At 40.8% G+C, this 14,366-nt stretch overlaps 7 protein-coding genes and 1 non-coding gene across 8 annotated transcripts; 3 read left to right on the forward strand and 5 right to left on the reverse strand.

The window, feature by feature from the left end:
- Positions 1 to 378: 378 nt before the first annotated feature.
- On the forward strand, positions 379 to 2,225 carry cut11 (spindle pole body docking protein Cut11; the record flags this gene model as incomplete). The annotated part of the gene is made up of 2 exons (XM_056179061.1): positions 379 to 538; positions 592 to 2,225. 2 exons carry the CDS (start codon positions 379 to 381, stop codon positions 2,223 to 2,225), a joined length of 1,794 nt encoding a protein of 597 aa, XP_056035344.1.
- A 214-nt stretch (positions 2,226 to 2,439) lies between these two features.
- Positions 2,440 to 3,201, reverse strand: cyt2 (cytochrome c1 heme lyase Cyt2; the record flags this gene model as incomplete). Its single annotated transcript, XM_056179062.1, has 2 exons — positions 2,440 to 2,734; positions 2,840 to 3,201. 2 exons carry the CDS (start codon positions 3,199 to 3,201, stop codon positions 2,440 to 2,442), a joined length of 657 nt encoding a protein of 218 aa, XP_056035343.1.
- A 1,057-nt stretch (positions 3,202 to 4,258) lies between these two features.
- On the forward strand, positions 4,259 to 5,434 carry mvd1 (diphosphomevalonate decarboxylase mvd1; the record flags this gene model as incomplete). The annotated part of the gene is made up of 1 exon (XM_056179063.1): positions 4,259 to 5,434. The coding sequence occupies one exon, from the start codon at positions 4,259 to 4,261 to the stop codon at positions 5,432 to 5,434; it is 1,176 nt and encodes a 391-aa protein (XP_056035340.1).
- Positions 5,435 to 5,788: 354 nt separating this feature from the next.
- Positions 5,789 to 6,260, reverse strand: cox8 (cytochrome c oxidase subunit VIII; the record flags this gene model as incomplete). The annotated part of the gene is made up of 4 exons (XM_056179064.1): positions 5,789 to 5,806; positions 5,855 to 5,892; positions 6,003 to 6,064; positions 6,133 to 6,260. The coding sequence occupies 4 exons, from the start codon at positions 6,258 to 6,260 to the stop codon at positions 5,789 to 5,791; spliced, it is 246 nt and encodes an 81-aa protein (XP_056035339.1).
- A 565-nt stretch (positions 6,261 to 6,825) lies between these two features.
- On the forward strand, positions 6,826 to 7,149 carry SOMG_00270 (Schizosaccharomyces specific protein; the record flags this gene model as incomplete). Its single annotated transcript, XM_056179065.1, has 1 exon — positions 6,826 to 7,149. One exon carries the CDS (start codon positions 6,826 to 6,828, stop codon positions 7,147 to 7,149), a length of 324 nt encoding a protein of 107 aa, XP_056035173.1.
- A 348-nt stretch (positions 7,150 to 7,497) lies between these two features.
- On the reverse strand, positions 7,498 to 9,666 carry mug70 (CBS and PB1 domain protein, conserved protein, implicated in signaling, Mug70-like; the record flags this gene model as incomplete). The annotated part of the gene is made up of 1 exon (XM_056179066.1): positions 7,498 to 9,666. The coding sequence occupies one exon, from the start codon at positions 9,664 to 9,666 to the stop codon at positions 7,498 to 7,500; it is 2,169 nt and encodes a 722-aa protein (XP_056034949.1).
- A 609-nt stretch (positions 9,667 to 10,275) lies between these two features.
- SOMG_20005 lies at positions 10,276 to 10,357 on the reverse strand. The gene has a single exon. It is a non-coding gene; the product is annotated as a tRNA-Ser (tRNA).
- Positions 10,358 to 10,764: 407 nt separating this feature from the next.
- On the reverse strand, positions 10,765 to 13,587 carry aco1 (aconitate hydratase Aco1; the record flags this gene model as incomplete). The annotated part of the gene is made up of 4 exons (XM_056179067.1): positions 10,765 to 12,996; positions 13,072 to 13,155; positions 13,364 to 13,384; positions 13,555 to 13,587. The coding sequence occupies 4 exons, from the start codon at positions 13,585 to 13,587 to the stop codon at positions 10,765 to 10,767; spliced, it is 2,370 nt and encodes a 789-aa protein (XP_056035171.1).
- Positions 13,588 to 14,366: the final 779 nt, after the last annotated feature.

A 14,366-nucleotide genomic window follows, 5' to 3' on the forward strand; every position in this document is an offset into this window, starting at 1 on the left:
TGGGCAAGTCTTTAGGCCTCGTCGTCACTCGTCTCGTTTTTCGGCTCCGTTTTTTGTAGCATAGTTTTCTTGTGAAATATAAAATGCATTCCAAAATTGCCAATTATGCTTTTCATATTGTTTACTAAAGTGGTTATATGTAAGCGTTCGTAATTAACTTATACCACAATGCAAGGAACCATCATCTAATGTCAAATAATGAATTTAAAGATAGCTTCTTTTTTTTGCTATTCTACCTTTTGCAAACTCTAACATGCTTCAAAATAAAACCGTATATTAATTAACGATATCTTTTCAAATTGGTATTCCAATCCTTCCTTTTGTTGACAGTAGAAAGTAAGAGATGTACAGCATACTTACACAGAGCCAACTATCACCATGGTCGCTTTAAGGACCAGTTTTCTCAATGGATCGAAAATTAAAGCGGTGCGGTATCATACGATTTTACGGCCTATACTTCAGCAGCGCTTTTTACGCGCTTCTTTGGCATTGTATTGTTTGTGCTGTGTAACATCATATTGGCTCGCGTCTGGCTCCAGTATGTCCCAATATACTTGAAAAAAGATAGAGGTACTAACATTTTTCGTGTAGTTTTTTCCCTGAAACTGATTCTTGGAAGTTTCTTAAAGGGCATGCTATGTTTTCTATTTGTGTTTCCATACTTTGTCATGCTAAAAAGCAGAATGACTACCACCAGAGACGTTCATAGCTCATTGGCAAAAGAAATTATGATAAAATTCTCGCCAAAGTCATTTTTTCCTGTGTATATTTCGTTTCTCGTTTCCGTGGGCATACTCGCGCTTGCATATGTCCAAGGTCACTCTTCTTCTTCTCGTTTACAGTGGGTAACGACCGCGCGAACATACGAACTACCAAGACTCAATGAACGATTCGTTTACATGATGTTTGTAGCTACAACGATGGCATTCTCCTCTGCTTGTGAGCATCTCTACTTTGACCGCGATACACCCGAGCAGCCGGTCCTTCAAATACCATTTATAGTTTACGTTAAAGAGAGAATTCCTTCAATCTTCCGATATTCCATTATCAAGTCTTTAGTATGCGGCTTTGCTTCCCCTATTATTTATGCGATCTTTCGACCTTCTATTTGGAGAATCGTTTTACTTTTTACTAAATGCTTTCATAGACTCGCGGCTTCTAAAGCACTTGCCCGTTGGCCGGTAAATTTTGGTCTATTGTTTCACAGCTTGTGGATGACCTTTCTTATAAATATTTCATTAAACATGGCTCTTTTGATTTTCCGCGTCTTTTTATATGCTGGACCCGTTGTTCGTTCTCGCTTTATCAGTATGCGCTCCAATGATCCTAACGGGACCTTGTTGGATGGAATCAAAACGAAAAATAAACCTTTGACTCAATGTATCGCTTCACAGGAGTTGTTTCTCATTTGCTCCAAAGATCCAAAGCGAATTCAAGGCATCCTTCAAGATATTGATAGGAAGACCAGCGTATGGCAAGAAATTTTGAATAATACGTTAGTGTTGTGTGAAAATCTCTCTACTTCTCTGCAACTGTCTTCCGCTGGTAGAAAATCTAGTGCTGTTGAGAGTGCCCAATCAAGCTCAAAATTGGGAAGCAATTCTACAGACGAATCATTTAATGCGATTCCATTAAAAGAAGCAAATATCTTTGCAAGGGGTGCATCTCATCGTTCCCGAATTTTAGAAAAGGTAAAAGAGCACGGAAACTTCAGCTCACCTGATGCCTCGCAAAATTCCTTCCTTGAGTCGTTAATACCGGCTTCCCTTCGTAAAAAATTTTCTCAATATCTTTCCGTTGTTTACAAAACTTCCTTATTTAATATATTCCGCAAGACGCTGGACAGGAAAAATGCTGATGTTTTAAAAAACCCATGGTTGCTTGAAGTGCATATCACCAGTTTGTCGCTACTTGTTTTAAAGTCTTTACAGTATGACACTTACGGTGTGGTTGCCCGTGATATCTCCGATATTCTAACTGTTTACTGTGATACCTACGATAAACTGATTGCTTATAAGCGTAACCCTCCTATTCACAGCTCTGATGTGTTTGCATCCGAACGAACTCATGATTTTGACGATATGGATCGAATTATTTCATGCTTGAAAGATGGTATTGTTGAAATTACCGAAAAATTCCAAGATTTTTTCTTACAGTTAAACATTCCAACAAAGGTAGAACGCCGTTGCTGGGTATTGTATCGAGGACGAAATTCAGCTACCTGAGAGCTTTCTTGTATGGAAAGCAACGTGAATGTTAAAAATTGGAGATGCTAAAATTTCAAACGGAATAAAATATATGATTTGATATGGGTATAAATTTCATTAACAAGAACAGACTCCAAAAGACGGATATCTTATTTATTATTTTTTAAGGGCCCAAGGACGTTAACACTTTGTTATTAAATCGGGAGAGGAGAGATTGTTTCATATTATCCAATTATTGTTGATTAGACTTTCCTTGAAAGATAGCTTGACTGGACCAACGGTAAAAGCGCATCCAGGCACCATGAGCAGTAAGTTTTGGACGAACATCAAGAAACATACTTGGGATACCTTGAACACTAGGTCCGTTATAGAAATCTATTACATAACAAACTTTTTTACCGCATCTATCGACTAGCCAGTCGTGTCGGTCAAAAGGTCTGTTGTAACCCAAAAAGTTAAGCATCCGTGCCTTTGGCGTCAGCTTTTTTACGTCTCCTTGGAATTTATCAAGTCTGGGTCCCCCACAACTATACTCTTGTTAGCTTATGGTATGAATTTAAAGCTGATCAAAGCTCTTTCTTTAATCTTTCGTTTTTCCTTATCATAAGGAACTCAAACATGACTGCACTTACGCTTCCGATCCCCATCCCTTTTCCCAATTCAAAATTTCCTTCCAAGCTTTCTCGTTGACTGCGTTATGTATGGGAACAATCGTTTTCATGTCACGCGCGTCAGGATCCCAATTTTTCCGTTTCATGGCTTCAAAAAACATTTTCTGAGAAGGGTATATCCATTTTTCTTCTTGCTGATCGTTAAGATCTGTCTTTGCCTTGGGAATTCCTGATATTTCCCGGTCCGTTGGAAGTTCAACAGGCGGCGCCGATGGGTGAGGTTGAGCTTTGTTTTTATTAGACTGGCTTTTAATCCAGGCTTCCCGAACTTCTGGCGACACTGGACATTGAGTTTCTTGGGAGTCTTCCTGTTTTTCTGTCATATTAAAAGGAATGGGGAATTTACTAAACGCGACCTTTCACCGGCACGAAGAAAACTCCCCATTTAAGGATGGTTTTAAGACTGTGGTGGAGTACTGTAAATGCATATTCAAGGTTTTTTGAATATGCAATGAAAGATTCCTTTTGTAAGTTTCTAAAGGTGATTATTTTCTTTATTTTTGACGGAATTGAAGACCATGTGGTCTTGAATATTCACATCGTTGTTTTTTGCAAAGTCGCCAGGTTGGGCCATTGTGTTCGATTTATGGTTCCAGTGGTGCCTTGAAAAGCTTTCTGAAGAGCTTTTCAAGTTATAGAAAGTATGAAAAGTCAATTTTTCTATTGTGCGCAATATGAATGTTTCTTTTAGTGGTATTGATGTGAGATCTTTTTCTAAAAGATGAATTGAAACGATGTACAAATTTTATTTCCTTTCAAGCATACAAAAAATTCATGGTTTTTGGATAAAGAAGATTTGAAGCTAAAAGTAGAATGCCTTGTAATGAAACTTGTCTTGGACAATCAGCAAAAAGAGGGTATCGTGTGAAACAAAAGTGAAAGAACCTGCTTTTGTCTACTGAAAAACATAGGTTCAATGAAAACAGCTAAAGTACTAAAACCCGGAAACAAGATTGTACAAGCTCGTAGTACCGACGTTAATGAGTGGAGGGTAGGCTCGTCTTTCAATGCCCGTCTTTGAGGTCCTAAAAAAGGCGATGAAATCGTCCTCTAACAAAAAGATAGAAATCACAAGCGATTCCCTATTGCAATCATTTACTACTCTCTTCTTTTTGTTTATGAACTTCTTAACTTCTAGCTCGAAAACCTCATATACCATCAGTACGTTCTAATGCCGAATTTCATTTTTTGCTTATACAACGCCAGGATATGATCAAAGAAATTACCTGACTTTGGGCAGATTGGAAGCTTGCAAGTATTGCTGAGTTGTTCTTGTTTACAGAGGTTTATTATCTTTAGATTGTTTGGGCTTCGATTTGCCAGTAGTTTGCATTAAAATACACGTTGGTTGATACAGCAACGTTTATCAACAAAGAGAATATGGCAGAAAAGGTCTACCAATGCACTGTAAGTGCTCCAGTAAATATTGCAGTTATCAAATACTGGGGAAAACGCGACGTTGGGTTGAATTTACCGACAAACAGTTCATTAAGTGTAACTTTATCACAAGATGATTTAAGGACTGTGACAAGTGCTAGCTGCAGCAAATCCTTTGAAAAGGACACTCTATGGTTGAATGGACATGCGGAAGATATTTCTGCCAGCAAACGGCTTTCCGTTTGCGTAGAGGAGTTGCGTAGTGTTCGTCGAGAATTGGAAAAGGAAAATGACTCAATGGATAAGATTAGCCAGCTGAAAGTGCACGTTGTATCTATAAATAATTTCCCCACTGCTGCTGGTTTAGCTTCCTCGGCTGCCGGATATGCTGCTTTTACTGAAGCCATTGCACGCTTGTACGATTTGACCTGGACTCCTACTGAGTTATCCAGAATTGCCAGACAGGGTTCTGGTAGCGCTTGTCGTAGCTTGTTTGGTGGATACGTTTCGTGGGAGATGGGCGAATTGCATAGTGGAGCAGATAGTGTTGCCGTGCAAGTAGAGCCTGTGGAGCATTGGCCTGAAATGCGTGTTGCTATTATGGTTGCTTCTGCTGCCAAGAAGGGTATCTCCTCAACTTCAGGTATGCAAGCAACAGTTGCTTCTTCTACCTTATTTCAAGAACGCATAAAGAATATCGTTCCTGGGCGTATGCAAGCCATGAAACAAGCTATCCGCAACCGTGATTTTGAAACGTTTGCCAAGCTTACGATGACTGATTCCAATCAATTCCACGCGTGTTGCCTTGATACCCTTCCTCCTATCTTTTACCTGAACGATACCTCTAGAGCTATCATTCGTGTCATCGAGAATATCAATGCTGCTGCTGGAAAGACCGTTGCTGCTTATACTTTTGATGCCGGTCCCAATGCAGTGGTGTACTTCTTGGAAGAAAACTCTTCGTATATCTTGGACGCTTTGCATGCCGTTTCAAAGCACGCAGAAGGTTGGGAGGAAAGTGCTAGAAACCCTACCTCTGTGAAGATTGACGATGTTGCGTCGGAAACTGTATCGTCTGGAGTGAGCCGAGTGATTCTTACCAAAATTGGTGATGGCCCTCGTATTCTATCTCCTGAGGAGTCTTTAATAAAGGAAGATGGAACACCTAAAAATGCTTAAATGCTTTATTACCTAGACTAGTCTGGACTCAGTTTCACGTTTTCAAAAGCAATTGCTATGTAATACTCTAGTTGAACTAATTCATGGTGTACGATCAAGTTGACATAGGTTGCCGAAGGCAAGAAAAGGCTATTTTAATGTTTTCTTCATCTTAGATTTAATTGTTAATTCTTACAAGCAATACAATACGTTCTTTACCTGCTTTTACAAATATATAGGGACTTACAGGGATTTAAGCTCAAGCTTGTCTCTAGGAAATTCAAAGATAAAAAGAAAGAGTTCGATTCCTTAAAAAACAAGAGGATGTATGAAAGAAAGCATGCTTCATAAACGGACTGATTGACAAAGAACCGTTTAAGCATTGCGGTTTTGCTATAAGAGAATACATTAGTAAAGGAAATTCAGACTTATAAGCCATACGTATTTGACGACAATTAATGGAAGAGACAAAACAAAACCTAGAAACCAAGCGTTAGCACTCCTATCGAAAAAAGCTTTCAATGTTCTCCAAAAACAGACGATGCAATGATCTATTCCATCAGTCTGTATGTTCAGAAATCTAGCATACCAAAGCTTCCGAAAAAGAGCATAGAAGGAATTGCCTTTTTGGATACATAAAATGGTACAGTACTATACGCAAGAAAAGCAAGTGGTTAATTCTCAGTTCAACATGGTTCAGCAGTACAAAGAAGACTTACGACCCGGGTTTAGGAGGAGCATGAGATGAAGAAAAACGAACACCACGAAGAGTGGAACGAGCTGCAATACGAGAGAGGAGCATGATCAAAGAGTTGGGAGTTGCGAAGTTGGTTCCTGCTGGCTGCATTTCGTTCTGTGCCCGATGCGGACTCATTGGTATTGCGCATTTCGTTATTTAATATATCGATAGTGGACCTACATTTGGATTTCAGATACGGATGTCTAAGTCATTTACATTAGTAAACAAATGATCTGAGTGTATTCTTATTGTCTAGCATTGCAAAAGGAACCTTGCAGCTCAATGATTGTTGCATATTTGCTTTTTACATTTTCTATATATTACAATACAAACTTGAATAACCGTGAATCCTACGATTCTCACTGGTTGCGAGATCAGACTGAAACTTGTCAAACTTGCCGTTGGACAACGTTCTGTGCGGTTTCTTCTGCAGCAAAGGTTTAGTTTCTTTTTTTTTTTGAATCTTCTATTCTGTAGCTTGTAAAGCATTAGAGCTTCGTGCTTCGTAATTAGCTCAACCCATCATCCAATACTGGTCATCTGTAGACTGCTAGCTACCATACTAGAAACTAACACTGGTTGGAAGGACCTTTAGTTCATCCAAAAGCAGGAAACCTTGTTGAATTTATTTGAAATAATCTCTTTTGTTCATTTTTCGTAAAGTTTTGGCATCATGTCTACAATCACAACACCTCCTTCAAACACGCTTTCGCAACAGGATTTCTCTTTACTGCAGTTTCGACTGTTGGATTTTTTGGCCTCTCAAGAATCTAGAAAGGTCATTGCTGCTTCCAAAGAATTAACATTGTTGCGACAGAGCATTCAAACGTTGAAGAATAAAGCCACTAATTTGAAACCAGAAGAAATGACTTTGGAAGAGAAGCAATCTGCCATACGTATGCTGCAGTCCAGGATTTCCCTTAAAAAATCTTTTCTCTCCCGAATTCGCTCTGAATCCGAAACAGCTCAAGACATTTCCATGCAAGAAGCTGTTTGAAGAAACTCAATTAGATTTTCGTGCGAAAGAAGTTATTTATTCATGTACACGTCTTCTTACACCAAAGATAAAAGTACAGTAACCTTTTTTATTATTCTTGTATATTAATAGTGGAATATATGCGTTAATGATCGTGCAAGTCATATACCATCTTCAACTGGGTACACGAGAATCTTACCTGTTTTCAGATACTCAAACTATTTATCTAAATGCACATAACTGATAATGAAATGTAAGGTTGTTCTTGGTAGTTTTGAAGCAAATGATGGCTGAAATGATTCAATCCTAAAAATAAAGATGATCGATGGCTTTTCACCCACATTCAATTTTCTCTTTATAAAACATGTTTCAACGCCTGCGACGTAAAAACCAAGCTGATAAGAGTACTACGGCAATACTTCCAGACACCACGCCGGCAAAAGCTAATGACCGGTCAGAAGGCTTCTTTGTTGATGCCGCTGAAGGCTTCGGTGAACTGAAAACGGGTTCATCCGTAGGTATTTTAGGTTGCAAAATGGATGCAGTTCCAGCACTGCTTCCAACCGTCGATAAAACGGGATTGAAACCATCAACAATATGACTATTCGCTCCCACACCACGAATTTCTAAGCGTGGAAGTCCGCGCCGACGAGTCAAAAAGATTGCTTCTCGAAGATCAGCGTCGCTTGTAATTTCAACAACATCTCCTTCGTCGTCTATATAGGTGAGTGTAATGTTTGGCTCGTTTTCCCGATTTGAGACCGCCTTTTGTAGATCACTTAATGAATTAATTTGATCTAAACGAAGACGATGAACTCGTCCAATCGTTGACCGATATTTTATGCTAAATTGCGAAGGAGAGGGGCGTGGAATGGGAAAGATTTGAGAGGCGGAATCGGTCGGCTGCACTAAATCCTGTAATGCTTGTTCCATAATTGAAGGGTTTCCTTGAAACTGAGAAAGCGAACCAACGTATGAAGGTGCCGTATGCGAGGCTCCATAGCCGTGTATATCCGAAGCCCCATATGCATCAAGAGCGGAAGGTTGTCCGGGATACGTAAATTCGTTGTTGCGGGTTGGGGAAAGTGGGTATTGTCCTGAACGATAGGAAACATGGGATCCGTGAAGGGAATGTGCGTACTGAGTATCTTTTTCGGCTGGATGGTTATCTGTTTCTTGCCATGTCAAAGGAACGGGAAGCACATCGGATTCAGGTAAACCTGGCTGATGGGAGGGAATAATACCTTGGTTAGGGCCAGGTACTTTGGGTGTCAAATCGATATCTCCGTTGGAAGGAGCCAAGAGGGGATGGTTTTCTTGTGAAGCGGTTTTCGACAAAATATTTTCTTCGAGCTCTTGATTTTCATGTTCTATACCTTCGTCTTCTTCAGGAGACTGCTCAGCAAGGATTGCCGTTGCTAGTTGGAAAAGCGAAAGCAAGCCAACAATAGAGTCGTCTTCGTCAACAATAGGAAGAAAATGAAATTTTCCTTCAAGCATTCTTTCAAGGGCCGTGCTCACTCGCAGGTCAATGAGAGCACAATCTGGGTGAGGAGTCATAACTCGGATGACAGAGCAACGAAAAGAATCGAGCCCTGCAGCAAGAACGCGAAGCACAATATCATGAGAGGTAAAGATACCAGAAACAGCACCATTTTCCATTACAAGAACGGAAGAAACGTTCGCATGGGCCATGGATTCTGCAGCCTCAGCCACGGTAGTTCGTGTGCCCACCAAGACTGGCTCTTGGGTAGTTTCAATCAAAGATAATACATCTTGGCCTGAGGCCTTCTTTCTGAGAGATTCTACGTATTCAACAAATTCTGCCGCATGTGGACCACCTGAATGAGAAGAGTTATTGGCGCTTCCAGAAGCGGACTTATCTTCCAATTCTTCTTGAGCGCCTTCGAGAGCAGCCACAAGCCGTTCGGCAGCTTCTTGTTGACGGGAGATTCGATCTAGAGGTTCATGTAAACATGTTCGCATGTTGATGATTCCAATGACATCTCCTTCATCGCCATCTTCACCGTCGCTTACCACAGGAAGATGTCGGATTTGATGTTCTACCATCAATTCAAGTGCGGCATCAATTCTTGTATCGTTAGTAATGCATATAGGGCCGTTTGTCATTATATCAGCTACATAAGTTTGTCGAGCATCAAACCCAGCACCCACACATTTCGTTGCAATATCACTCGAAGTCAGGATACCAGTTAATTGTCCTTCCTCGTCTACAACCAAAACACAGTCCTGTCGTTTGGCCGCCATCAGTTGGGCTGTTTCCGTTATCGAGCTATGCATATGAACTGTCAATGCTGCATCAAGTGCAACGCTTTCAACAGTTCCAGGCTCACCATGTCGCTTTGTGGATTTAGCTGGGGAATCAAGATTTGCTGATTTCTTGCTCAGTTCCGTAGCTATTTTCCTTCGAAGAGATTCATCTTTTTTATATTGTCGTTTCCTCGTGTCCGATACATATGAAACATCTGAATAAGAAGAGGATACTACAGAACTATTATCAACGGCATTTGCCGGCATTTTTTCCCTTTCAACAAGAAAGAATTACTTCCCTTTTCGTCTTTGGAGCAAGACAAACAAAGAAATGGACCTACCTTTAATTGTTCGCGTTCTACTTCGTTATACTTCACAAACGCGTCTACTAGTCTACAAGCCATTTGGAGCAAACATTGCAGACAGACATGTTTTATTCTAAAGATTCGCTTTCTAGCAAATACATTAAACATTAATATTTCTTCTCCTCAAAAATCATCCAAACTCTCTCCCCATTTGGAATGCCCTCCTGCTAGATCATATTGAAGTCTTAATGCGATATCCGAAGAACACTGTTACTTTCCAAGCAGAAATAAACATTTAGTCAAAGTCCTAAGAGGATTTCCTCCTTGTAAATTGGAATTGGTTCTAACTCTGTTTTGTATTTAACTTTTTTACATCAGTCATTTATGACCATTGAGTGAAGCACCTGAAGGCTCAGTACTACTCATCCTTAGGCTAGCAAAAATCAGCCATCATTTTCACCCGCTTTGTTTCGCATCATCCTTCTTTTATTCTTCTATTAAAACCCTTTGCTGCTTTATTCACATCTACAAGGAAAATAGCAGGTCAAGTGGTCGATGTACAAAAAAAAAACGACACCAGCAGGATTTGAACCTGCGCGCGGAGACCGCAATAGATTTCTAATCTATCCCTTTAACCACTCAGGCATAGTGTCTTATGGTAAAGAAAACTGAAATTAACCTATATAGAAACAATGTGATACAAATACATATTCAAAATGAAGTTTCATAAAAATAACAACTCTGGTGCTGCGAGAAATATAAGTTTCTTTTTATCCCTACGCCCTACAAGTATACAAACATACTATTTATAATATAAAGGAACTTCTCTTTTCATTTAAGCGAATTTCATTTGCTGGCATTATTAAATTAACATTTTCCTTTAAATTTTCTTCCCGAGGATAACCTCAGGAATCTCTGTTGAATCTAAATTAGATTACAAGGGGGGGAGGTCCATTAATCGCTCTAAAAAAAAGCAATTCTAAGTCGGACATGTCCAACTTCATTCAATCATTTCAACAAAACTTTAAACTTTTTGTACCGAAAATTAATCAGTTGAAGTTTAGTGCTTAGTATGCATGTCAGCCATGTGGTTCAAAGCACTACCAGCCTTGAACCAAGCGATTTGGTCTTGGTTGAAGGTGTGGTTAAGAGGAGTGCTCCATTCAGCGGAACCATCAGCGGGATGAACAACCAAGGTTAAAGGCTGTCTGGGTTGGAAAGAAGGAAGGCCGACAATATCAACAGAGTCGAAGGGGGTGATCTTGTCATAGGCAGCAGGATCAGCAAAAGTCAAAGGCAACAAACCTTGCTTCTTGAGGTTGGTCTCGTGGATACGAGCAAAAGACTTGGTGATGATAGCAGTACCACCCAAGTAGCGAGGCTCAAGAGCGGCATGTTCACGAGAAGAGCCTTCACCAAAGTTTTGCTCACCAATACTGACCCAGCGAATACCATTGTCACGGTAAGAAATGGCAACGTTAGGAACAGTGTCATATTCACCAGTAAGTTGGTTCTTCAGCTTGTTAGCTTCACCGTTTTCAGCGTTAACAGCACCAATCATATAGTTGTTGGAGATGTTTTGGAGATGACCACGGTACTTCAACCAGGGGCCGGCAGCAGAAATGTGATCAGTAGTACATTTGCCCTTGCTCTTGATCAAAACCTTCAAGCCTTTAGCGTCCTTGCCATCCCATCTGTTGAAGGGAGCAAGAACTTGCAAACGTTGAGACTTGGGATCAATGTCAACATCAGAAATGTTCTCAGGTTGGGGAGCGACGTAGGTGTCGGAACCAGCATCATAACCTTTAGAAGGAAGACCAGCACCACTGGGAGCATCAAACTTGAATTCGTTACCATTAGCGTCCTTCAAGGTGTCGGTTAATGGGTTAAAGTTCATGTCACCAGCGAAGACCATAGCAGTTACAAGATCGGGAGAAGTGACGAAAGCATGGGTAGCAGGGTTAGCATCGTTACGACCAGTGAAGTTTCTGTTGTAGGAAGTAACGATGGAGTTCTTTTCACCCTTTTGGACATCAGTACGCTTCCATTGACCAATGCAAGGACCACAAGCGTTGGCAAGAACGATACCACCAGCCTTTCTCATGGTCTCTAATTGACCGTCACGCTCCAAGGTAGCACGAACTTGTTCGGAACCAGGAGTGATGGTGAAGAGAGACTTGGTCTTGATACCCTTGTCGGTAGCTTGTTGGCAAATAGAAGCAGCGCGAGACATGTCTTCGTAAGAAGAGTTGGTGCAAGAACCAATCAAACCAACCTTAAGCTCTTCAGGCCATTTGTGTTCTTTGATGGCATCCTTGAATTTGGAAATAGGAGTAGCTAAATCAGGAGTAAAAGGACCGTTTACATGGGGTTCCAAGGTGCTGAGGTTAATTTCGATAACTTCATCATAAGGAGCGTTTTCGTCAGCGGCAATGACAGGAGCGAATTGTTCGGCATAAGAAGCAATGTCGGAACGGCTGGTAGCACGGAGGTACTGAGACATACGAGAGTTGAAGGGGAAGATAGAAGTAGTGGCACCAATCTCAGCACCCATGTTGCAAATAGTACCCATACCAGTGCAAGAAAGAGATTCGACACCGGGGCCAAAGTATTCGACAATGGCACCAGTACCACCCTTGACGGTCAGGACACCAGCAACCTTAAGAATAACATCCTTGGGAGCAGTCCAGCCGCTCATTTGACCAGTCAACTTGACACCAATCACCTTGGGGCATTTCAATTCCCAGGGCAAGTTGGCCATAACATCGACGGCATCAGCACCACCAACACCAATGGAGGCCATACCGAGACCACCAGCGTTAGGAGTGTGAGAGTCAGTACCAATCAACAAACCGCCAGGGAAGGCATAGTTCTCAAGAAGGATTTGGTGAATGATACCGGAGCCAGGGCGCCAGAAACCAATGTTGTACTTGGCACAAGCACTCGACAAAAAGTTGTAAACTTCCTTGTTGGTGACATTGGCACGTTCCAAATCTTCGGGACCACCAGTAAAAGCTTCAATCAAGTGATCACAGTGGACAGTGGTGGGGACGGCAACTTCGGGCATTCCAGCGGACATGAATTGCAAGATAGCCATTTGGGCAGTAGCATCTTGGCAAGCAACACGGTCGGGACGAAGCTTCAAGTAAGAGACACCACGCTCAATGTCTTGGTTGACAGGGTCATCCAAATGACCGTACAAAATTTTTTCAGAATAGGTAAGGGGTCGTTGCAATCTCTTTTTGACAACTTCCAAATTGTCTTGGATGCGTTGGTAGTTAATAAACTTAGACTAACAACAAAAAGTTAGCATGCGTCAAGACAAAATGAAACTGCTTTCGAATAATGAAAGCAAACATAAGCATACCTTTTCAAAGTTGCTCATGGAAACCTTTCGGGAACCGATGGAGCAACGCAAGGAGGAAGAAGAAAAGCTTCTGGCTGCAGGGAGCTAAGCACAGTTGTTAGAACACAATCGTTTTTGACCAGAAAAAAAAACAGAAACTCGCAAAGAAAAAGACATCCAAGCATAACGAAGAACAAACCCTCAAGTTAAAAAAACAGGAGAGAGCATACGGCTCCTACACTCTCCTCCAAAGACAGCTTTTATGAAACGATGCTTGTTCTTCAAATAAGGTGTCGGCAAATCAATCACATACCGTAAATAAACGCGAGCCCGCCTAAAAAGAATACAAGTTAGTTTCAAGTTCCAAATCCCAAATCATTCGTTGGCAACACCTCTCCGATCCAATCCGATCCGCTTTGCCCTGCTCTGCTCTGCTCTTCACAAAGCGGAAGGAGAGACGGAAATGCAAACGAAACAAACCAAGAGTTTTTATTCAACACTTACTTTACCAGGAGCTCTAGAAATATTACAAAACATGTTGGAATGTACCAATTTAAACACCCAAATCTGTATATTTGGCTTGCTTTTTATACAAATAGGTTGTTGGTTTTAGGCAAGTTGTGAACCACCCCAATGCAACCTAAACAATTATCTCGTTTCCGATTGGAAGCGTAAACGTGAGAAACCACTAAAAACATTCCAATTTTGTCTACTTCTTTTTTACATTCTGTTTTTTTATAAATAAAATTTTCAATTGCTGTTTCTACATATTTTATCGATTTCCTTTCCCAGTCCCAAAATTCAATCCTATGATTTCGAAGAAAAGCTACATCAAAAACATCCAGCTCTGTTTTAAAATTACTTAATTATTTTCCACTCAATTCATTCTGATCTCCTTCTTTTCTTTGTTTCTGCTTCCTACTAACAGGTCCCTTGGACCAATAACGGTCCTCTCATATATGAACTTTAGAGACGAACCCGAGACAAAAAGATCATTTGCCAAAGCCATAAGAATGAGGTAGAATGACCTTTCCTGCAGACGCGGGAAGGGCTGGCTTCGTTAGGCATGACGGTGCTTTCTCTTCCCTCTTATACGCTAATCCAAATGCCTTTCCATTGCTTCCCTCTTTGTGACCAAGCTTGCTTTAGCCGATATTGATTGTTTCCGTCGTCGTCAAAGCCGGTAACAGAGAAGAGAAGAAATGAACATAAACATAAACATAAAACGCCTCTTGCTTTGTTGTCGATGCTTTGATGCTTCCCTTTGTTGAAAAATCCTCCTTTCTTACTGTTTACTTTCTCTAGAATAGCAAAGT

The sequence above is a fragment of the Schizosaccharomyces osmophilus genome, chromosome 1 (assembly GCF_027921745.1).
Source record: "Schizosaccharomyces osmophilus chromosome 1, complete sequence".
In the NCBI taxonomy this organism is placed as follows: domain Eukaryota; kingdom Fungi; phylum Ascomycota; class Schizosaccharomycetes; order Schizosaccharomycetales; family Schizosaccharomycetaceae; genus Schizosaccharomyces; species Schizosaccharomyces osmophilus.